The sequence below is a fragment of the Empidonax traillii genome, unplaced genomic scaffold (genome assembly GCF_003031625.1).
Source record: "Empidonax traillii isolate 1590-97213 ecotype Southwest subspecies unplaced genomic scaffold, ASM303162v1 scaffold452:size499809, whole genome shotgun sequence".
Taxonomy (NCBI): Eukaryota; Metazoa; Chordata; class Aves; order Passeriformes; family Tyrannidae; genus Empidonax; species Empidonax traillii.
The window spans coordinates 103,379-128,752 of NW_020955645.1; the positions used below are offsets into that span (position 1 = coordinate 103,379).

The following is a 25,374-nucleotide window of genomic DNA, read 5'->3' on the forward strand; positions in this document are numbered from 1 at the left end:
TTTAGAATTGTAATGAGATAGTAGGAAATGTTTCCACCGCTTAGTTTTATTGCATTGATGATTGCAAGTCTTTTTGTGAAGGCATGCTTGATTAAGAAATAAACATTTATATGTGCAGTGTCTAGAATTAATTATTTTTGTACATATAGGTAGCTTAAAGTGTGTTGTTCTAATATGGTATAAGGTTTTGAGTCTCCTCTCAAAATTTAACGATAGTTGCAGCTAATGTATACAAGTGTAATTAGAGAAGAATAAGGTCTGTAAATGGATGGTTTTCTAAAGTTCATTACCTCAAAGCAGTAAATAGGTTTATGTGCACCTTGCTTCTGACTCAAAAAACATATTTGCTATTATGGACCAGACTGTAAACTGTTAAAAAAAAAAAATCATGAAGTCCAAAGCTTATTCTCTTCTCGACATGTTGCAAGTTCTAAGCAGACCTTAGATTAGACAAAGCAATAATATATAACATGAAATTTCTAACATTTTAGGCCAAAGCAGCATTTAAAAAAAAGGAAAAATAAATGAAATATCTCCATGTACTCATGTAATAGTACATGAAACAATCTTTAGCTAATCCCCAGATTTGATTTTGGGTGAATATGCTTCTTTTAAGATCTGAATAAGTGACAAAAAGCCAATAAGTTTGTGCTGAACTTTTAATTTTACATTTTAATTTTATTCAGAGACCACGATGCAGACATCAGAGACTGGGTCAGACACAGGTTCAACTGTGACTTTACAGGCATCTGTGGCTGGCCAGGCAGCAGTGTCCACACAGGTAGTACAGCAGGTACCGGTTCAGCAACAGGTAGGTATCTGTTAATTTTGGGTAAACAAAAAACTCTGGCAAGACAGAATGATGCATTTTAACAGGTGTAGTAAAGAACTGATTTTGTACAAGGCTGCAAAACCAATCCCTTTCCACTGTTTTATTCAATGTTATTTTGATGGAACTAAAATAGCTACATAAGCAGACATGCAGTTTTCAGGGTTTATTTCTTGAACTAGAATATTTTTCAACCACCAGAAATATATACGCATGATTCTAAAAGTAGATTACTATGAAATGTTTGCAATATCTCATAAAAATTACATTAATTTAAGTTATTAAATCTTCACATTTATTCCTTTCAAAGGAATATGGAGTTTTTGAAATGAATGCAATAAAGATGTAAAATACAAAAGCAATGCAATTTTGTACTTCTAAACTGAACTCCCTGCAGGTTCTTGAGCAACTGGAGAAAGGTATGTGAAGTAAAACCTTAAGTAATGCATAATTTGGATTTGCCAGAGAATTAAAGGGGTTTCTGAAGCAGCCAGCTCAGCATACACTTCTGTGACATGATTAATCACCTATGCAGCCCCACCAACATTGGAGGTTGTGGTGCATGGGGACATTGAGGAGGGAAGTGGGAGTTGGAAAACAGGAATTGAATGTGAAAAACCATGACTTTAGTCCAAGACTCCTTTAGTATGTGTAATTTAGCTTTTTTTTTTTTTTTGTAATTATTTGTTCCAGTTAGAAGAGATTTACAATGGTTGTCTAGTCCAGTTGCCTGACCACTTTGGGGCTGACCAAAAGCATAGCATTAAGGGCATTGTCCAAATACCTCTTAAACACTGACAGGCTTGGGGCATCAACCACCTCTCTAGGAAGCCTGTTTCAGTGTTTGACCACCTTCTCAGTAAAGGAATGTTTCCTCATATCAAGTCTGAACCTTCCATGATGCAACTTTGAACTATTCCAACTCATCCAGTCACAGGACACCAGGAAGAAGAGATCAGTATCTCCCTTTCCACTTCCCCTCCATTCAGCTGTCACTGTTTCAGGTTCTTTGGGTGAAATCTGATGTTCTTTTTCAATATAAATTGGTTTTACAGTTTCAAAACCAGCAATATTAAAACTGAGAATAACTTGCCTGTTTCTGTGCTGTTGTCTAAAACATCTAGCATTGTGTTTAGTTTTAAAATTTAAGGTGATGATTTTTTCTGCATGTTCTTGGCAATGCTGTTTATCAGCCTCATACATTTCATTAATAATTTTTCCTGGTATACAGACTCAATTCATAATGCATCATAATTCCATTAATATCACTTTTACTTCTAATGTACCTTGGAATACCTTGCTTTTTCTTAAAACACCCCACCTACCCCCCCAAAAGAAAAAAAAAATAGTGTTTCAGCAAAACATTCAAGCATTGGGCACTTAACATTAATTTAAATGCTTATCTTTGTGTATTTCCTTCTCTTTTAGTTTAAAACTGTTACCCCTTGTCCTATTACTATCTGCCCACGTAAAAAGGATAAGGTCTTTGTACTTTTGTGCTAACTTTGTAAATTAAGCTTCTGTGGTGCTTGGACTTTGTAAAGCTTTCTATGAGGCTTATTGTGGTTAATTCTTCTAAGTTTTACTTCAAACTTTTAAAAACCAGATATAGTTTTGTCCTAGTTAGAGCAGTTGGGACCAGTTCATCACTGTGTGGGCATAACCTAAACTGTGTATTCTACACCCTCTATGTCAATTCCCAGAAACTGTTAACAATAGACCATTTGCAGTAGCTGCCCAGAGCACACCTGACCCCTCAGGCTATAGGCTGGGTGGTAAGAGGCTTGTAAGATAGGAGGATGTTCCTGTCCTCACACCCACAACTCCCAATCACTCATTGTGGAACTCCCCGCCCTGGGGGAGGTATGGGCATTCCTGCCCAAACCTGAGTGTATATAATCTTGGGGTCTTGGGATTTCTGGTACCACTTGTGGGATCCAGAGGAGGACCAGAACCTTGACTGGACTGCGACCACCACTCTCAACCAAACTGCAACCACCACTCTCGACTGGACTGCGACCATCACTTGCACCAAAAGGCTTTTCCTCTCCTTTTAATTTTGGACTCAGGGGGATCACGTGGGGCTCAGCACAGGGGCCAACGAACACCATTCTGTTCATGCCCCAGGGTGCCAGGTTTTACATCTGGGTTTTTTGTGGCTTAAAACCAATTGTTCATCTGTATAATTGTATTTATTGTATTATTTTTATTAAACTGTAATTCTGACTCATAATCTCTTTTGAGTTGGGTTCATTTCTCCTGCCAGTTTACCTTTAAACCAGCACAAGTTTATATCAGCATATATTTTCAATAAGATATTACTTATTCTTTCTGTTATTATTTCCAATAGTTCTGTTTCACTGAATATTTCATCTGTATTTTGGAGTATTTTGTGATTCTATTGAATTATATTTTTTCAGTTGAGTCTTATTTTGAAAGTATAACTCAAGTAAGATGTCAGAAAGGAATGTTAGGGCATCAGCCTGGACAAGGAAGAGGAGTTTGCGGCAATATTTTGTATAGACTGAAAAGGCGATGCATATATGGTAAAAGCCAATAGACATGATTTTTCAGTGATTAGGATAGGATATGAAGGAGATACTGGTTTAGAGAGAAAAGGATAGGTGGTAGTAAAGGATAAATGTTGAGAAAAAGCTTTTGATACCATCTCACAGGATCCTTCTGGATAAAATGTCCAACACACAGCTGGATAAACATGTCATGCGGTGCATGAGCAACTGGCTCACAGGTTGGGCACAAAGTGCCACTAGTGAATGGGGTAACATCAGACTGGTGCCCTATCACTAGTGGGGTTCCACAGGGCTCCATTTTAGACCCAATGCTCTTCAACATCTTCATAAACGACTGTCATAGTTTGTTGGGTTTTTTTAAGAAAAAAATAATCCTACTTTGAATTTTTTCCCTTTACCACTGGGAAAGAAAAATGTTGAGCAATGGAAGGGGGAAAGGAGCTAGCTGACTGAATTCCCCTGGCCTGGAAGGATGGCCAGCATGGAGCCACACATAAAAGGATTATCAAGCTGATAGTCCCACATTCCAAACTAATGGCTTTGCGAGAGTGTAGGGGGAGGTGAGTTGTTATTTTAGTTTTTTTTCCTGGGGACTGCACTTTACTTTTCCCCTGACTGAGGGGAGGGTGTGGAGAGAGGGTCTCTGGATTTTTTTTTTAGCTTGGTCAATGGCTTCTTCAAGCTCCCGAGGAAGGTCCCAGTTTCACCTCTGCCCACTGCCTAGACACCCCTTGAAGTTGCTGAGGACCAAAGGAGCTCTCATTTGTCCCCTGGTCTTCCTGCTCTTTGCTGGATGGACTGGCACCTCTGTCCCTTGCCAGTTGCCACCTCCACAGCCCTGGGCCCTGCGTGGACTGCCTGGGGCTGGCACTGTCTGAGGAGGGGTTTCCAACCACCCCCATTTTGGGAAACAGCAAGATAGTCCTTGTGGGGGGACTCTCCTTGGGGTCTCAGACTAGCTGCCACAGCTGAGATATGCCATTTGCCACGTGGGCTCATCTGGAGGTTGGCAAACCACTCCCTTTGTTTCCCCTCCACCTGCACCTCCCAGAAGCCCAACAGTGCCACCTGGTGACAGTGAGTGAAGCACTGCAGGCCCAGCGTCCCCTGCTGGTTGTGGTTATAACTGTGCCAAAAGGCAAAAAGTACTCAATTGTTTTCGGTGGAAGTTTGGTTACAGAATTGTTGCTTGTTTTGTTGTGTTGCATATATTATATATCTATATATTTAGTAAAGAACTGTTATTTTCTTTTCCACACCTTTTTGACTGGAGCCTCTTAATTTCAAAGTTATAATTACTCAGAAGGAGGAGTTTGGTTTTTTCTAATCCCACTCTCCTTAGCAAACATTTCTGTCTCGTTAAACTGAGTCAAGGACTTGGATGCAGGACTGGAAGGAATACTAAGCAAGTATGCAGATGATACAAAACTCGAAGGAGCTGTTGACTCCCTCAAAGGTAGAAAGGCCTTGCAGAGAGACCTTGATAAATTGGAGGACTGGGCAATCACCAATCATATGAAGTTTAACAAGGTCAAGTGCCAGATTCTGCACCTGGGATGGGGCAAGCCTGGATATACATACAGACTGGGGAATGAGATGCTGGAAAGCAGTGTCATGGAAAGGGACCTGGGGGTTCTGATTGACGGCAAGTTGAATATGAGTCAGTAGTGCCCTGGCAGCCAGGAGGGTCAATTGTGTCTTGGGGTGCATCAGGCAAAGCATCGCCAACCAGGTCAAGGGAGGGGATTATCCTACTCTACTCTGTACTGGTGCAGCCTCACTTCGAGTACTGTGTGCAGTTTTTGTCACCAAAATATAAGAAGGATATAAAGCTATTAGAGAGCATCCAAGGGAGGTCAACAAGATGGGGAAGGGCCTTGAGGGGAAACCATATGAGGAGACTCTGAACTCATTTGGCTTGTTCAACCTGGAGAAGACTGAGGGGAGACCTCATGGCTGTCTACATCTTCCTCGTGAGGGGAAGTGGATGGGCAAGCGCTGATCTCTTCTCTGTGGTGACCTGTGACAGGACCCAAGGGAATGGCCTAAAGTTGTGTCAGAGGAGGTTTGGGTTGGATATTAGAAAGAGATTCTTCATCCAGAGGATGGTTGGGTATTGGATGATACTTTTAGGCACATGGTGTGACTCTTGGAAATGATCCTGTGCAGTGTTAAGAGTTGGACTCAATGATCTTTGTGGTTCCCTTCCAACTCAACATATTCTGTGATTCTGTGAAAAGGTCAGAAATTCCAAAGGAATTGAATATGTAGGGTAAGGAAAAGGAAGAATCAACAGTCTAGCCCCATAAGTAGCAGCCCAGAGCCCCGTCAGGACTCAGAAGCTCTTGCGAGTCAATCAGGTGAGGAGAGGGCATAGCCAGGAGCACCACGGGATATTTAAACCACTCTCAGGAGCACAGGAGACCAGGAGAGCAGGGAACAGGGTGGGCAAAAGGGACGTGGCACATTGGAACAATGTGGCATGACAGTTGACGCAGTAGTTTGCACAGGCAGGGTGTGCAGGGAGGGTGCTGCAATCTGCAAGTAGGCCCACACCTCAGGTAAGTGCTAGACTGCTCTGACTCTCTGCCATAATAATGGGCACTTCCCTAAGAGCCAAAACCAATGTGTCTACTGAGATAGCCCCTGAGAAGTCTGATGCTTCCACTCAGATGGATCTGGTAAGGAAGGAAATGTCAGTACAGGTGATAGCTCTCAATGGATGCCCAGATACTTCTCCTGGAGAAAAGACTAGTACATAACTGCACAATGTGTGCACAGGTTGATGACCTGTTGTGACAGGTGGACAAATTACAAGAGACACTTAATAGGTTGCATATTAGTATTAGAGGGGCTGAAACAGAGATAGATAGGTGGGTTCTGAACCATTCACCTACAATGGATACCAGTGAGCACCTTGGGTCCTGGTGACCCACAAAAGCAGGGCTCCAATTCAACATCTACCCTCCAACATCCAGACCAAAACTAGATATGATGCTTTAAAGGCTTTAGATGTCCATGAACAAGACCAACAAGGAGAACCTGCACAAACAGCGCATGGAGATTACCCTAAAAAGAAACATCGAGTGCTCATAGTTCAGGGACACTGAGGCACCCATCTGCAGGCCTGATAGAGAGTTACAAATGCTATGTTGCCTACCAGGGTCTAGGATCTGTGATGTTGCTGAGAGGGTGCCCCAACTTGTCAAGAGCATGGACTATGTTATGGTTACAAGTCAGGGAAGGGAGTTATAGCAACGAATATTCCTATCATTATGTTATCTGAAGGGGGTCACCCCACCCTACTGGCATGGGGAGTTGGAGGGACAGGGGAGTTTAACTGCCTGTAAAAGTTGTTCTGGGGTCTCAGCTGCCACCCGAAGCCATTCCTGCCTCACCGGGACAGCAGTAAAAAGCTGCGCCACTCCAACACCCATGCTGCCCCAGTCGCCTACTACTGGAGTACCACCCCAGCCACCGCTGCTGCAGGACCTCCACTGCTTGAGTGCTTGTATCAGTTTAAATGAGACACAGATGTTTTGCTGAGGATGAGTTATGAGGAAGACACAAACTCCTCCCTCTTAGCAATTGTAAATCCAAAATTAGGAGGCTCCAATTGAGGGGAAAAAAATTTCGAAAAAGGAAAAAATAACAACCCTTTATTAAAAAGATATATGTGTATTGGCAGAAACAACGAAAGAAAACAAGTAAAACAACCGAACAATATTCCTATACCCACAAATAATCCTCTTCAAAACAAACCCATAAACAAGCAAAGAAAAAAGTAAACAGTTCTGTTTGTGCCCTTTTGTGTAATTCTAACCACAGTCAACAGGGGGCGCTGTTGGATCACTGGAAATGCAGAGCCTGAAGTTCTTTATGCTGGTCAGCAGGGGGCGCTGTTTAATCACTGGTCATTGCCACATGGAGTGGCACCTTCTGGTGTGGGTTGGAGAAACCGAAAATGGGTTCCCCGCACACACACACCCCCACACACACACACACTGGTAAAGGGGAGAGTGTTGGGGCCTTAGCAGTTTTAAACGAATATGCTGAGTTCTGAAAAGGCCAGGAGTTGACCGTTAGACAAACAAGAACAAGTTTTCGGTTACAAGAATGCAGAGGTCAGCAGAAAGCAATATGAGAGAAACGTTGATAACAGAAACTTTTCCCAGGAATGTGGGCTTTAAGACCACCAATCGATGGACTGCCTGAGGCGCGTGAACAATGTAGGTTAACCAATCATAATAGCATGCTGTGCTCGTGATCGCATGTCCAGGATTTAAAAGATTATATATTGTGTAGCCTTCTGATAATAAAGCGGATTTGAATCTGCATCTTACAGATGTATCGTGATAGCCTGCAGCAGGAGAGAGAGGAGGAAGAGAAACAACAACAAAAAACCATCCTCCCCAATGGGAAAAAACTCACTCTGTTCTGCTGGTCGAATCCTGCAGTATAGTTTTCCTTCTCCCTTTGATGTGCACAAGAACCAGTGCTAAGAAAGAAACAAACGGGAATGGGGAAGGGGAAAAAACCTCCCAAAACAGTTCCTCTCTGATGAAAATCCAAGCAGAATCCACAACTGGTAACCAGGTTGAGAACAAAACCCTACTGAGTTCTCCTGCGACCTTGTTCCAGCTTCAACAGCCAACCAGAACTCCAGCAAAACCATGACAGTGCTGCAACCGCAGCCCGTCCTGGACTGCTGCACCAGGAACCAGATGTGCGTCATCTTACTTCAGTCGTCAAAGTGGTGTATACTGTCCCCTTAAAATCCATGACAAATTTGGTCCCTTCTGCTGCCTACTGATTTCCCCCCTCCCGTTTCTCTTCTGGAGCGCCAGTATGGAGTTGTGGTGCTGAAGGGGACAGCTCCAAGGTATGATTGAACCAGCAGGGGCCAGGTGGCACAGAGTCAGAACTTTGGCAGATGATCCCCCATCCCCCCCCCCTCGCCCCAGTGGTGGAGAGTTGGAAGCAGTAGCCCAAGCAACTACAGAGAACTGAGCTCAAATAGCAGCTGAATAACACCTTATTTTGAAGAACTAGCTCTCCAGATTTTATTTCATCCCTTTTTTCTGTTGCTTTTGGGTTGGGGGGAGGGACACTCCACCATTCTTGTTTTTTCTCTTTGTTCCTGGGGGACCACGTGATGCAGTGATTTTTTTGTGTGTGTGAGCTGTTTCCCTTTTATCTTTGTGGTGCTGCTATTTTTTTCCCCCTTGTTAGCAAACTGTTAACTTTTCACTTATAACCTCCTCACATTTTTTGTCTCTCTATATAAAAGGGAGGGAACTCATTTTATTGGAGTTCCCATTCCAATGTTTGCCTTTAAACCAAGACAGATTACTACCTGCTATTACTTTTTCATGTGGATAATAATGACACCGCAAACCAAAAAATGGGATCAAGGAAGACTATAAAACCTTACTGATGCAATCGAAAAACATTGGTGCCCAAGTCATCTCCTCATCTACCCTACCAGTTACAGAAATGAGGACAGCCAGAAGTAGATGCATATTGCAGACAAATGTCTGACTTCATGGCTGGTGCTGTCGAGAAGGTTTTGGTTTTTATGACTGTCCCAGTTTAAATGAGACAAAGGTCTTTTACTGAGGATGGATTAGGAGAAAGAGACCCAAACTTCCTTTTCTAAGCAATTATAAATCAGAAATTAAGAGGCTCCGATTGAAGGAAAACAAATTATGGAAAAGGGAAAAATAACAGCTCTTTATTAAAAGGTATGTGTGTATTAACAGGAACACGAAAAAAAAAACCAAGTAAAACAACCAAGCAATACCCCTATACCCGCCAATAATCCCCTTCAAGAACAAAACCGATAAACCGGCAAAAAGGGAAATTAAATAGCTCAATTTTTAGCACCCTTTGGTGCAGTTCCAGCCACAGTCAGCAGGGGGCACCGTCCAGTCACTGGAGATGCAAAATTTGCAATGTCTTATACCATTCACCAGGTGGCGCTGTTGAGTTATCAAAGGTGCAGAACTTGTAGTGTTCTATAGTAGTCACCAGGTGGCGCCGTTGGATCACTGGAGGAGTAGAACTTGTAATGTCCAGTGCCCATCACCAGGCGGCGCTGTGAGATCCTTGGTTGCCGCCGGGTGGTGGGGGAGGAGGGGGGAAGGGGGAGGGAAACACAAAAACAGCAATAAAACAGAAAATTCTCCCAATGGAAGAAAACTCACGACCTTCAGCTGGTGAGGATTTCGCGGTGAGCCAGGCCTGCAGTCAGCAACAGCTAAGCAGAGAACAGCAGTAAAGACTCTCCTCCGACAGGAAAAAAACCAAAGAAGAAGCAGGTAGTCTCTCCAGCTTCCCGCAGCCTCTCCTCCAGGTCCCAGAGCTGAGTTCCAACCCCCCAAACCCCACCTCCTTCTACTCACACACCCTACCCTTCCTCAATTCCTCCCCCTTCGTTGCTAGGAGATTAATGTCTCGGCCATTTAGGGATCAGGCCAACTCCTTTGTTTTTATCTGGTGGCCCATTAACAGAGCACACACGCAGGGGGGGAAGGAAAGAAAAATTCCTTGCTAAAATCAGAACTATGACAATGACAATGGGTTGTACTTTAATGACTGTAGCCTGTTAGGGAGGGATGGGATACAACTGTCTAAAAAGGGCAAGAGAATTGTTGGCAGCAGGCTGGTCAATTTGTGAGATGACCTTTAAATTGAAGGACTCGGGGAATGGGGTCCAAAGTGGCAATGCTCATGCCATTACTTCCTCCTGGGGAGTATGTCATACCAACCAGTGCAGCAACAGATGTTCTTTGGCTGCGTCTCAGGATGAGAATCATAGAGCTAACCACATCAAGGGTGTGTATGGCTATGGCAAATCCTCTTACACGCCTTCTAGGGAACCCGGTTGCTTGATTGCCTCTCTGAAGAGCCTGTACACAAATGAATGCAGTATGGGGAATAAATAGGAAGAACTAGAAATCTATGTGCAGTCGCAGGACCATGATCTCATTGTAATTATTGAGACATGGTGGGATGGTTGGACTGGAATGTTGTCATGGATGGTCATGTACTTTTTAGAAAGGACAGGTCAGTGAGGCGAGGTGGTGGAGTTGCTCTTTATGTGAGAGAGCAACTGGAATGTATCGAGCTCTACCCAGGGGCAGACGAATGAGTTGAGAGTTTATGGGTAAGAATTAAGGGGCAGGTTAATATGGGTGACACTGTTGTGGGTGTTTACTGCAGGCCACCTGATCAGGAGGAGGAGGAAGTTGATGAGTTTCTATGGACAGCTGAAGGTAGCCTCATGGTCACAGGCCTTGGTTCTCCTGGGGGACTTCAACCACCCTGATATTTGTTGGAGAGACAACACAGTTCGGCACACACAGTCCAGGAAGTTCCTGCAGATCATTAATGATAACTTTTTGATGCAAGTGGTAGAAGAACCAATGAGGAGAGGTATGCTGCTGGACTTTGTACTAACAGACCAGGAGGGACTGGTTGAAGACATGAAGGTTGGGGGCAGCCTTGACTGCAGTGACCATGAGATGGTGGAACTCGGGATCCTGCATGGAGGAAGCAAAGCAGCAAGCAGGACTAGAACCCCAAACTTCCAGAGAGCTAACTTTGATGTCTCCGAGTCCTACTTAGAGGTATCTCATGGGTTAGGGCTCTAGAAGAGAAGGGGGTCCAAGAGAACTGGACAGTATTCAAGTATCACTTCCACCAAGCTCAAGACCAGTGTATCCCCATGAGCAAGAAATCAAGCAAAGGGAGCAGGACACCTGCATGAGCAGGAAGCTTCTAGCAAATCTCAAAGAGAAGAAAGAAATTTATGGGATGTGGAAAAACAGACAGGCTACACAGAAGGTCTATAAGAACATCATCAGAGTATGCAGGGATATGATGAGGAAGGCCAAGGCACACTTGAAATTGAGTCTGTCAAGGGATACAACAAGAAGGGCTTCTGCGAGTACATCAGCAGCAAAAGGAAGACAAGGGAAAATGTGGGGCTGCTACTGAATCAGATGAGCGTCATGGTGATGGGAGACACAGAGGAGGTGGAATTACTGAATGCCTTCTTTGCCTCAGTCTTTATTACTGAGGCCAGCCCTCAGGAATCCCAGACCTCAGAGGTAAGAGAGGAAGGCTAGAGAAAGGTAGACTTCCCCCTGGTCATAGAGGGTTGGGTTAGGCAGACTAAACACCCATAAATACATGGGCCCTGATGGGATTCACCCATGGGTGCTGAGGGAGCTGGCAGATGTTGTTGCTAAACTACTTTGAAAAATCATGGAGAATCGGAGAGGTGCCTGATGACTGGAGAAAGACCAATGTTACTCCCATCTTCAAAAAGGGCAAGAAGAGGGCCCAGGAAACTACCAACCAGTCAGTCTCACCTCCATCTCTGGAAAGGTGATGGAACAGGTCATTCTGAAGGTCATCACCAAGCATGTAAAAGAAAAGGAGATGATTGAGAGTAGTCAGTATGGGGAAATCATGCTTGACCAATCTGATAATCTACAATGGCATGACAGGATGGGTCAATGAGGGGAGAGCAGCGGACATTGTCTACCTTGACTTTAGTGAGGCTTTTGACACTGTCTCCCATAACATCCTCATAGGTAAGCTCAGGAAATGTGGATTAGATGAATGGACAGTGAGATGAATCAAGAACTGGCTGAATGGCAGAGCTCAGAGGATTATGATCAGTGGAGTAGAATCCAGTTGGAGGCCTGTAGTCAGTGGTATTCACCAGCATTCAATACTGTGTCCAACCTTATTCAATGACCTGGATGAAAGGATCAAATGCACCCTCAGCAAGTTTGCTGATGAAATGAAACTGGTATACCTGAAGGTTGTGCTGCCATTCAGCAGGACCTTGATAGGTTTGAGAGCTGGGCAGAGGGAAACCTAATGAGGTTCAACAAGGGCAAGTGTAGAGTCCTGCACCTGGGGAGAAATAACCCCAAGTACCAGGACAGGTTGGGGGCTGACCTACTAGACAGCAGCTCTGCAGAGAAGGACCTGGGAGTCTTGGTGGATGACAAGTTGACCATGAGCTGTCAGTGTGCCCTTGCAACCAGGAGGGTCAATGATATCCTGGGGTAGATTGGGAAGTGTGGTCAGCAGGTTGAGGGAGGTGATCCTGCCCCTCTACTGAGCCCTAGTGAGGCCACATCTGGAGTACTGTGTCCAGTTCTGGGCTCCTCAGTACAAGAATGACAAGGAGCTATTGGAGAGGGTCCAGTGGAGGCCACTAAGATGGTGAGGGATCTGGAGCAACTCTTATGGGGAGAGACTGCAGGAGCTGGACCTGTTTAGTCTAGAGAAGACTGAGAGGGGATCTCATTAATGCATATAAATATCTCAGAGACAGGTGCCAAGAGGATGGAGTCAGACTCTTCAGTGGTGCCCAGCAACAGGACAAGGAGCAATGGTCATAAACTAAAACACAGGAGATTCCACCACAACATGAGGAAGAAACTTCTTTAAATTGAGGGTGGTAGAGCACTGGAACAGGCTGCCCAGGGAGGTCGTGGAGTTTCCCTCTCTGGAGACATTCAAAACCCACCTGGATGTGTTCCTGTGTAACCTGCTCTAGATGACCCTGTCTTTGCAGGGGAGTTGGACTAGATGACCTCCAGAGGTCCCTTCTAACCCTAACCTATGATTCTGGGAAGAAGAAAGATGTGAATCTAGTATAACACTAGGAAACGTGATGAAGAATGTGGATAAGATAGGTACTTTTCCACTGTAGGAAAATAAAGGGCTAACAGACATTAAAACAATATCTTTGATGAAGAGTGGCTTTGCACTGAAAAATTACCTGTGTATGTTATATATTTGCATAAATTTGAGATTTGAATTTATGTGCACATGCTTTAGGAGCAGACTACTTTAGGTAAAAATGAAAAATTCAGAAGAAATAATTTATTTTAAAATTCTTTCTGTAGTAATGGGAGGAATCATTTTTCAATGTATAAATTATTTACTTCTAAAATAAATATTTTATTTTCACACTAACAATATAACTATGGCTTTCATAAAAGTCTGATATGGTGCTCCAAGTGAAAAAAAAATTCCTTAATGAAAAACTAAGATTCCCTTCTGAGTGTAGCGGCAGTGGTTTTACAGGTGTTTTCAAGCAACACAGCAGTTGTAATTTTTGGCATCTTGAATTAGTGAAGGGAGAAACCTATGTTTGTGCAAGTAAAAAGTAGCAAAAGTAAGACCAAAAAGTGAGGAGCATAATTAAATGCCATTTAACATCTGTGGAAATTTTCTTCATCTTTTATTTCCTCAAATATGATTTTACACTCATGTATCATTCCTGTTTTAACGTGCACTCTTAAGTATGAGGTAGCAAGCCTATACGGATTTTAAATTCACTTCACTAACCTTATGGTTTATGCCAGGCAATACAGAATGATTCAAAGAGTAAAATTAAAAACAAGTGTCTAATCTATTTTAGAAGGTGTGTCCATGCATCAAAGTTTACACAAAACAAATTTTCCTACTCATCGTAGACTATGATCATAGCTTTCAGAAATAAATGTATCTTTCAACTGGACACACACACTTCTGCTAATGAAAACTGGAGCTTAATGAAAAAATCATTTTTAACAAAAAATAGTCATGAACTTATATTGGTCATTTATCTAAATATCAACATTACAGCATGACCTGCTTTCCAGAAGTATTAGACTATAGTTAATTTATTAAGATGATTTTTTTTTCTGTGAGAACAGAAATCTTTATGTATACAACTCCAGGGTTTTTTTATTTTAAATGGGGCTTATAAATTCTCATTTTACCCTGGTATTTTTCTCTTAACTTTATTAGTACTTTTATCTAAAATCAAAATTCTATACATAGTTTTATTTTATCTTAATAATAAGAGATGTATGCTTTGAATTTGGGAAATTATAGTTCAGGAACACTGTTAAGGGATGTCAGGTCAATGTCCGTTTATGTAACAGTTAACATGGAATCAGCAACATGCTGATTTTTCCATTTAATCATCAAAAAGAGTATATCGCGTTACTACTGATTGAGAAAAACTCTGTTTTTCTGTCACACTTGAACAGTCTTTTTCAAAGTAATGTGGTTCTTTTTCAAAATAAGGTTTTTCATATAAATTTTTCCTTAGGTGTCAACATTTAACCCCAGTCAGCAACTAAGCACCACACAACCATTTGCTCACTCACTCCCCACCTTCCCCTGGTGGGAGAGAATTGGAAGGGTAAAAGTGAGAAAGTTCATGGGTTGAGATAAAAACAGTTTAATAATTAAAGAGTAATAATAATAAATTACAAGGAAAAAAGAAGGAAAAAAAAGACCAAGAAAGACAGAAAAACCCAAGAAAGATGAGTGACACAAATGAAAACAACTGCTCTCCACCAACCAAACCAATGCCCAGTCAGTCCCCAAGCAATGGCCTCGCTGCCAACCTTCCCCCTAGTTTTGTTGCTGAGCATGACATCATAATGTAAGGAATATTGCTTTGGTTAGATGGGTTCAGGTGTCCCAGCTGTGCCCCCTCCCAATTTCTTGAGCACCTCCAGATTACTGCCAGTACTTAACAATTAAGTTTAGAATCTTGTTTTTAAGTATATGAATTAATGGTGGAAAAGGAGGGGATAGGAATTTTACAGAATATAGTGATGATGATGAATGTGTTCTAACTAAAATGTTATTAAAAAGCTCTTGTAGATCTTATAATCATAGAATCAAAGAATAATTTACTTTGGAAAGAACCTTTAAGATCATCACATCTAACACTGTCAAGTCCACCATTAAACCATGTCTCCTAAGCTCTACATCTACACATCTTATAAATACCTCCAGGGATGGTGATTAAAACACTTCCATGGGCAGCTTGTTCCAGTGCTTGACCACCCTTTCAGTGAAGAAATTTTTTCCTAATATCCAATCTAAACATGCCCTGGCACAACTTGAGACCTTTTCCTCTCCTCCTGTCACTTTTTACCTGGGAGGAGAGGTCAACCTCCGCCTCACTACAACCTCCTTTCAGGTAGCTGTAGAGAGTGATAAGGTCTCCCCTGAGCCTCCTTTTCTCCAGACTAAACAACCATATTTCCCTCAGCTGCTCCTCATATGACTTGTACTCCAGACCCTTCACCAACTTCATTGCCCTTCTCTGGACTCACTCCAGCACCTCAATGTCTTTCTTGTAGTGAGAGGTTGTCGTGGTTTTAGCTAGCTCTTGTAAACTGGGCAAAGAATTTTCTCCCTTCCCCCTGGATATCAAGATAAGCACTTAAGAGTACAAAAGGCTAGTTGGCCTGGCTAATGGCCAAAAGATTAGTCTCCTAGGAATGGGGCAGATAAGGAACTGCACCTTTTGTTTTCTTTCTCTCGTCTCCTGGGCAATGAGAGGGAGGAGTTGGGGGGCTACCGGATGGCTGGAAGGAGGTGGGAGGGGTGACTGGGAGCTGTCTGGGCTCTCTGCTCTGGACCGGCAGCTCACTCGGCAGCTGGAAGCCTGCCTGAGTCCTTCATTGGAGTGGAGCTGCTGTGGCTTTTTTTTTTCCCTCCCCTGGAGGCTTTTCTTTTTTTTCCCCCCTCCTTTGCTTTTCCCTTTCACCATTCCCTGGGCAAGGAGCCCCCAAGGGGGAGAGAAAGAAAGGACTGAGTGGAGAGGAGACTGACTAGTTGGAGTAAGCAGGGTCTGCCTGGTCCCTTTCCCCCTCCCCCTTCTCTCTTTCCCAGTGTGTGGGAAGGGAAGGGGGACTGAGTTATTTTGGGGTTTTTTTCCGACACATCCCAGAGGGCATTTGTTTCCCTTCCCTCCCACCTCCCCACACGTGGCGGGCACTGGACATTACAAATTCTGCACCTCCAGTGATCCAACAGCGCCACCTGGTGACTACTAAAGGACACTACAAGTTCTCCATCTTTAGTGACCCAACAGTGCCACCTGGTGAATGGTACAGGACATTACAAGTTCTGCATCTCCAGTGACCTGACGGCGCCCCCTGCTGACTGTGGTTGGAATTGCACCAAAGGGTGCTAAAAATTGAACTGTTTACTTTTCTTTTTGATGGTTTATCAGTTTGTTCTTGAAGGGGATTATTTGTGGGTATAGAAGTATTTCTTGGTTGTTTTACTTGTTTTTTTTGTGTATTTCTGTTAATACACCCATACCTTTTAATAAAGGGTTATTATTTTCCCTTTTCCATAATTTGTTTTCCTTCAATCGGAACCTCTTAATTTTGGATTTATAATTGCTTAGAAAGAGAAGTTTGGGTCTTTTCTCCTAACTCATCCTCAGCAAAAGACCCTTGTCTCATTTAAACTGGGACAGAGGCCAAAAACTGAACATGGTAATTGAGGTGCGACCTCACCAGTGCTGAGTACTAGGGATGATCACTCTACTAGTTCTCCTGGCCACATTATTTCCGATACAGGCCAAGATGTCATTGGCCTTCCTGACCACCTGGGCACACTGCTGGCTCATGTTCAGCTGGTTGTCATTCAGTACCCCCAGGTCCTTTTCTGCCAGGCAGATTTCCAGCCACTCTTCCCCAAGCCTGTAGCATTGCAGGGGGTTGTTGTGACCCACACTTAACCTTGTTGAACGCCATAAAATTTGCCTCTGACCATTAATCCAGCCTGTCCAGACCCTTCTGTAGAGCCTTCCTACTCTCAGGCAGATCAAGACTCCCACTCAACTTGGTGTTGTCTGCAAACAACCTTTCCTTCATCCACTAAGCAGACCACCTTGTCATAGAAGATCAGGTTAGTCAAGCAGAACCTGCCTTTCATGAACCCATGCTGACTGGGCCTGATCCCCTGGTTGCCCTGTACTTGTTGCATTCCTCCTGGAATGTGGGGACTTCATTCTGGTCCGTGTCTCTGTCTTACAGCTCAGGGGGTTAGGTACCTCAAGGACAACTGATTATTAAAGACTGAAGCAAAGAATGCATTAAGTACCTCTGTCTTTTCCTAATCACTATGTTCCCCCCCACATCCAATAAAGGATGGAGATTGTCCTTGACCCTCCTTTTGTTCCTGATGTATTGACTTTTACAGCAGTAGACAGATTAAGTTCCAACACTAAAGGTTTGAGGAAGAGTGACTGGAAAACCACATGGTAGAAAAGGACCTGAGGCTGTGACACAGCCTCCTCCCCCTCCTCCCTATTGTGTAGGGTTATCTGGGAAGGTGAGGTACGTCAGGAGGTGATTCACCTACTTTGCTGAGCAGGGACCTGTTTCCATTCCCCCTGTCTCTTAGGTCCCCTCCTTCTGCCTGGTGGTGAGAGGGTAGAGTATCCTCTGCTTCTTGTGATGTGTCCATCCAGTGCATTTGTCTCAGGGATAGTAGAGTGGTTCCACCATTCTATCCCCCTCTCAACACTCCCTGTAACTAAACCTTTCTACTTCCTCTTTCAACTTTGCCACCAGGTTGAACAGGTCATCCACCTGTCTCCCCTCACACAGCTGTTACCTCTGCTGCCTTCTGATATCAGTGACAAACTCTGACACTGCCTGCAGCCTGAGTCCTGGACAACCACATGTTTACACAGGAGCTCTGTCTGAGTTGCCACATGCATTCTGGTGATGGTTTTCTGGAGAGTGGAAACCACAGCTAGTTTTTTTTCTGGAAGATCAATGAATCACAGAATCATTTAGGTTGAAAAAGACTTCTAAGATCATTGAGTCCAACTTTTGACCAATCATCACCTTGTAAACTAGATCATAGCACTAGGTACCATGTCCATTTGTTTCCTGAACACCTCCAGGGATGGTGACTCCATCACCTTCCTGGGCAGTTGTGGTGGGCTGACCTTGGCTGGATGCCAGGTCTCTCTGACCCATCCGCTCTATCACTCCCCAGATGTAAAGGAGAGAGAGAAAAAGATGGAAAACAACTTGTGGGTTGGGATAAGGCAGTTTATTAAAGCAAAAGTAAAAGCAAAGCAAAAGCTTGCATGGGCAAAAGTGAAGCGAAAAATGACAAGGTTTATTCTCTGCTTCCTATCAGCAGCAATGTCCGGCCACTTTCCCAAGAAGCAGGGCTACAGTACACGTAATAGTTTCTTAGTAGGCAGTCATTGGAAACAATGAATGCCCCCCTTCCTGCTCCTATCCTTAGCTTTTATATCTGAGCTGACGTCATATGGTATGGAATATCCCTTTGTTTAGTTTAAGTCAACTGACCTACTTGTGTTCCCTCCAAGGAGGAATGTTACAGTGCTGATACTGTGCTCAGCATAACCAAAACGCTGGTGTGTTATCAACACCCTTCTAGCTACCAATGCAAAGCACAGCACTGTGAGGGCTCCTATTGGGGGAAATGAACTCCATCTCAACCAGACTCAAAACATCAGTCTGTTCCAATGCTTAACAACCCTTTCTGTGAAGAAATTACTCCTGATGTCCAACCTGAACCTCCCTGGTGCAGCTCGCGGCTATGTCCTCTCATCCTGTTGTTAGTTTCCTGGGAGAAGAGGCCGACCTCCCACCTCACTACAACCTCCTTTCAGGTAACTGTAGAGAGCAATAAGATCTCCCATGAGCTACCTTTTCTTCAGTGTAAACAATCCCAGCTGCCTCAGTCGGTCTTCATATGACTTATTCTCTAGAACCTTCAAATAGCTTTGTTGCCATTCTCTGGACAGCCTCCAGCACCTTCATGTCCTTCTTGCAGTGCAACACCCAAAACCGAACACAGTACTTGAGGTGCAGCCTCATCAGTGCCAAGAACATAGGGACAATCCCTTCCCTAAGTCCTCCTGGCCACACTATTTCTGATACAAGCCAGGATGCTATTGGCCTTCTTGGCCACCTGGACACACTGCTGGTTCATGTTCAACTGGCTGTCAGTCAGCACCCCCAGGTCCTTTTCTACCTTGTCCCTTTCCAGTCACTCTTCCCCAAGCCTGTAGTAATGAATGGGTTTATTGTTACCAAAGTGCAAGTCCTGGCACTTGGCCTTGTTGAACCTCCTACTGTTGGCCTCAGCGTGTTCAGATATCTCTGCAGAGCCTTCCTACCATCCAGCAGATTGATACTCTTACCCGACTTAGTGTTCTCTGTGAATTTACTGACAGTAGACTCAATCTCCTCATCCAGATCATCAATAAAGATATTAGACAGTACAGTCTAATACTGAGCCCTGGGGAACTCCACTAGTGACCATCTGTCAACTGGATGCAGCACCATTCACCACTCTTTGGGCCCAGCCATCCAGTCAGTTCTTAACCCAGTGAAGAGTACTTCAGTCTAAGCTGTAGGCTACCAACTTTTCCAGGAGAATGCCGTGGAAGGCAGTATCAAAGGTTTTGTTTGAAGTCCAGGCAGACTACATCCTTAGCTTTTCCCCCGTGCACACAATGAGTCACCTGGTCGTAAAAGGAGATCAGGTTGGTCAGGCAGAACCTGCCTTTCCTAAACCCACTGATGACCACTAATTGGGTGTTGCAGTGGATCTGCAGTATATAAGAGAAAACAGAAGTTTTAAATGTTGTTTAAGTGAACATGTTTTCAAAATGGCCTTTTGTAGTCTTTTTGCTAACTCACCTTCTTCTTCCCCAAGTTCTCAGTGTTATCTCTACTCTGGAATGTCTGGGAGATAACTGAAAGTTTTCTCATTGACTTTGTTAGCTCCTTGTCTATTGGTTGTTAACCCTTTCTTACCATTGGTGGTTTTGTAAGACCCCCTGAGTTCCTGATTGGTTGTTCTGTGATCCCCTCAAAATCTACATATATCGCTATCCATGAACAATAAACTCTCTCTTGCTCTTCCTCTCCTGTGGTCTCTGTTGTTTCCATGGGGACCACGTGGTGGGAGGCAGGGAGGGAGCATTCTCCCCTCCAAGTAATGGGCTAAAAATCGAGGTCTTGGTACCCCTCCCTTTCCCAGTTCACTGCCGCAATTGGGCTTACCTCCTGAGTTGGTAGGGGAACTGTGCCCTCCCTGCATGCCCTTCTTGCATGAACTGCTGTGTAAACAGCCACACCTACCCTGGTTGATACAACATGCCTTGGCATGATTCTGTCCTGGACAGGGTTAATTTTTTTCAGTAACTGTGAGGGACCATGGTCAGGACCCTAATGTTATTTAATACGACCTCACGTCATTGCCAGGGAATGGGGGAAAGGGACCTCTGAGGAGAAGGGCATTCCTTCCAGTTGAGAAAAATGTGGTGGGGGAAGCTGTCCAGTATTTGTTTATCGTTGGAGGTTTTTTGTGTAAATAGTTTCTTTTTCTTATACCTTTTGTTATTAATATTGTTACTGTTATTGTTTGTTTTCTTATCTCATTGCTGTTTCCAGTAAATTGGTCTTATCTCAACCCATGATCTTTGCCTTTTGTGCCTCCAATTGGAAGCGGGGAGGGGAAATGGCAGTATGGTTTCAGTGGGAACACTAAATTGGGGAATACCATTCCTAAACCATGACAACCACACCCTGTTTGCCTGCCCTATTTGGCCCACTCCTGGTCACTTATGCTCCTTGGATGTGTCTTTTGTACGTATGGGTGTTGGCTACCTTCGCTCCTGGCCCCACTCAAACTGAGTCAGAGTTGCCACTCATCAAGGTCTTAACACTTCCTGCTCTGTCAGGGGCTGGGGCACCCTCTCTCTCTGTGATCTAGTTTCACAGTTTTGCCAGTTTTTGGAAAGCTTTACTGGTGCAATCCTCCACTTCAGAGCATGTCTGCCAGAGCAGTTAACCTTGAAGACATGCAACGATGCATCACATGCATGAGAACCAGACTCTTCTAGGATTACACTGAAGTTTTTAGGACCTCCTCTGGCAGGTCAGAGTTTACCTATTAACAGCACATATAAGTTGTGATTTATAGGCTTGTATTGTATAGAGTTTAATTAGAGTTAAAAAAATACAGAAAATCAGAATATAGATGACCAAATAAAATTTTCTTCCTTCCTAAATATAGTTCCTACACTTGGAGTAGAGCATATAGTTCTTGTTCTTTTTAGATGGTTCTCTCTTTGACATTGAAAATATCCATACTCTCAAGGACCTGCATCTCCAATGTTAATACTTCACTTAGCATATTACAGACTTGCAGCACAATATTACATTCTCTGTCATTTAGTAATTGTGAGAACAGGGATGTCCTATGACAGAGAGTATTATTTAGAAACCATTAGATGCAGCGAAGCACTAGTCATTTTTATATAAGGTAAACTATCCTATATTTCTGGTGTTCTTGTTTGCAGGTACAGCAAGTACAGACCGTGCAACAGGTACAACATGTCTACCCAACCCAGGTTCAGTATGTGGAAGGAAGTGACACAGTCTACACAAATGGAACTATGTAAGTTGGCTATTGATCTAAATTAGAATGTTTACCAAAATATGAAGTTAAATGCACACTCTTTTAATGACATCATATGGGTTACTGTGTTTTATTTAGCAAAGAAAAATGTTTGAACAAAACCTTTTTTTTGGTCATATTAATTCATTATCTGAGTGAAATCAAGTGGAATGCACATCACTTGAATTAATCTAAAAGGAATTCAGGTAATTGTTACAGTTGGACATAGTGTGAAGCTGTTTATGCAGCATTTTTGGGGAAAAAAAGTTTATGGACAAATTTTAAGTTATGTTGATAGGAAGGATGATCTAAATTTGTCATAACATGATCATCTGTGTTATAAAGAAGCCTTCATGTGGGCCTCTACTCTTCTAGTTTAAATTCCACTGGTAATTTCCTAAATTGCTGAGGCAGCTGTAGTAATTACTTACAGAAAATGATTATGTAATTTCTTTATTATTTTAAGTGCAATGATATACATATTTATTATTTTTCTGAAGGAAGGAAGGTAGATGAAGGACAATATGTCCTTTTGCTTCTCTCTTAGACTCTTCTATTTCCTGTGCTTTGCTTGCTTCGATGAACATGCTTTTCAGCCATCAAGTTCTATTCTCCCATGTGCAAACTTAAAATCGTAGAATAATTTAGGTCAAAAGAGACCTCTAAAGGTTATGTGGTAAAACACACACACATAGAGTAGGGCTAACTTCAAAGTTGCTCAGGGAGAACCTTCCCTTCCTCTTTTTCCCTTAAACTTAAGGTTAAGGAAGAAGCAAAAGGCATGTAGAAAACTTGTTTGGTTACAGCAAATATGTATATATTGATGATAATCTGGCATCAACACAAAAGAAGTCGACAATGCTATTGTGTTCTGAGACTGATGTTAACACTTGCAGCATCGTCTCCACTGATATATTTTACCAAATTCATTTTTCAGATAACCTTTTCCCACACACTCTCTTGTTCCCTCATTTTCTTTGGTCTTATAATGACTAATCAATCTTCTGTCCTAAATGGGTCTGTTAAGACATGCTTATTATTAAGAATGACCAATGTGTCCTTGTTTAAGATACTATAAAAACTGCAAGTCACTCATAACATTGCTAAACTGCAATCAAAGACTGAAGATATCTATGTAGAATGCCTTATTAGCCTAACTTCTTTTTGAAAAATGTCAACCAAAGACACTGAACAGTTGAGACAAAAGAAAACATATTTCTTCATCCACATTTTTATGAGTTTTTCTTTTAAAAGTTCTAGTACTTCTACTCTTTCAATCATGGACTTGAAACTGGGCAGTGATGTTGGGAGTGTGTGGTTTATTGCAGTTTATGACATTCTGTCCGACTTGATAGCTCAAATATATTAAGCAGAGAATTATGTTTGTTTTACCCTATTTATATGTTAATTGCCCCAAAGACCAATGGATGTGCTTCAGATGACCCTAAATGGGGTATCTCCTTGCAGCTACTTCTTTTGCTATTAATTATACGAACTCTGGGTTCTAGTATCTAATCTATTAACAAAGACTATTCCATTCCACATACAGGGTCAGATGGTTCTTGAATATCTCCAGTGAGGGACACTCCACACCCTCTCTGGGCAATCTGTTCCACTGCTTAGCCATCTGCACAGTAAAGAAGTTCTTCCTCATATTCAGGTGGAATTTCCTGTGCATTAGTTACTGACCGTTACCTCTTGTCCTATTGCTTGGCACCACTCACTGAGAAGAGCCTGGCTTCATCTTCTTGGCACCCTCTCTTCAGATACTGATAGGCATTGATGAGATTCCCTCTCAATTGTCTCTTCTCAAGGCTGAACAGGCCCAGCTCCCTCAGCCTTTCCTTGTAAGAGAGATAGTCCAGTCCCTCAGTTATCTTTGTCACCCTCCACTGGACTTACTCCAGGAGTTCCATGTTTGTCTTGTTCTGAGGAGCCCAGAACTGGACACAGTGCTCCAGATATGACCTCACTGGGGCTGAATAGAGGGGTAGGATCACATCCCTCAACATGCTGGCAATGCTGTTCTTTATGTGCACCCCAGGACACCATTGGCCTTCTTGGCCGCAAGGACTCACTGCTGGCTCATGGTCAGCTTACTGACCACTAGGATCCCCAGGTCCTTCTCTGCAGAACTGTTTTCCAGCAGGTCAGTCCCCAGCCTGTACTGATGTCTGGGGTTATTCTTTCCCAGGTGCAGGATCCTGCATTTGCCTTTGTTGAATTTCAGACAGTTCTTCTCTGCCCATCTCTCTAAGCTGTTGTAGTGGTTTGACCCTGGCCAGATGCCAGGGGGCTATTAAAACCACTTCACTATCCTCCCTCCTCCACTCTGCAACTCCACAGGGGAGAGGAAAAAAAACCAACTGAGGATTCTTGAGTAGAGACAAATGCTGGGAGAGGTCATTTACTGAGAGGCAAACCAGACCCAGTGTAGGGAATAGAACTTAAATTTCTTACTAACAAGGTAAAAACTAAGAGAGTGAGAAATAAAACAGTCTTAAACAAACACCTTCCCCCTCTGCCCCCTGCTTCTTCCAAGTTCTCCCTCCTTCCCCCAGCAGTGCAGGGAGATGTAAAGTGGCGGGGGGGGGAAGGGGGTCATAGCTTTTTGATTCTGCCACTGTTAAATGAGTCCATCTCTTTGACAACAGCTCTTCCCAATTCGCTGTCCTGGAGATCACTTCTCCATGGGAGCGCAGGGGGTCCCTGCACCCCAATGGTCCTCTATAGCTTGCAGGGGGACACCTACATCACCATAGTCTTTACCATGGGCTACAGGGGGGAGTCATGGCTCTGAGTCCTTCCCTGCTTCTGTGGGGTCCCTTCCCACAGGAGACAGTCCTTGATGGGCCTCTCCCTGTGGGTCACTCCCCCAAGGGAGTGCAATCCTTCATGGGCTGAGTTGTACCGATGTGGGTCCCCCACTGGGGCCGCAAGTCCTACCTGGGAAAAACTTGCTTCAGTGTGGATTTCCCTCTCCACAGGCCACAGGTCTCCTGCAGGACATTGCCCCATCCTTGGGCCTCCCACTGGGTCACAGCCTCCTTCATGTAACCAGTTTCAGCATGGGCTCTTCCATGAGCTGAAAAATGGGGGAATGTGGGGAAATCTCCATACCCCAATGATCTTCCACCGGTGGCAGGGGCCTTGGCTCTCAGTCTTTCCCCTGCTGGAGGGGGAGAGGAAGGCTCCTCGGGCCCCTCCTCCTCCCTCCTTCTGCTCTGACCTTGGAGCCTGCTTGTTATCCCATGTTCTCCTCTGCTCTTCTCCAGACTGGAATTTCTTCTGCAACACAACCTTCTCTTCCTCTGTTCTTAAATATGTTATCACAGAAGTGCATTTCATTGGCTCAGCCTTGGCCAGTAGCAGGAAGTCCATCCTGGAGCTTGTTATCATTGGCTCCTCATAGGACAGTGAAAGCTTCTAGTAGCTTCTAACAGAAGCCACCTTATAGCCCTCTCCACTACTAAAACCCATGACAGCTGTCAAGGTCTTTCTAAAGGACTGCACAGCTCTCTGGGGTATCGACCACTTCTCCCATTTTTTTGTCATCAGCAAACTTTCTGAGGAGGCATCTACCCCTTCAGCCAAGTCACTGGACCCAGTGACTAAACAGTACTGGGCCCAGTATTGAACCTTCAGGGATACCACTAATGACAAGTCTCCAACTACACCCTGTGCCGCTAATAATGACCCTCTGGGATCTGCCATTCAGAC

At 43.6% G+C, this 25,374-nt stretch overlaps 1 protein-coding gene across 2 annotated transcripts in view; it reads left to right on the plus strand.

The window, feature by feature from the left end:
- Positions 1 to 694: 694 nt before the first annotated feature.
- LOC114063151 (transcription factor RFX3-like) overlaps positions 695 to 25,374 on the plus strand; it is a 149,905-nt gene continuing 125,225 nt past the window's right edge. For both annotated transcript variants that reach the window (XM_027895232.1, XM_027895231.1), the window contains exons 1-2: positions 695 to 811; positions 21,557 to 21,654. In XM_027895232.1, coding sequence (XP_027751033.1) covers positions 695 to 811; positions 21,557 to 21,654 — 215 coding nt within the window. The remainder of the gene's footprint in view (positions 812 to 21,556; positions 21,655 to 25,374) is intronic.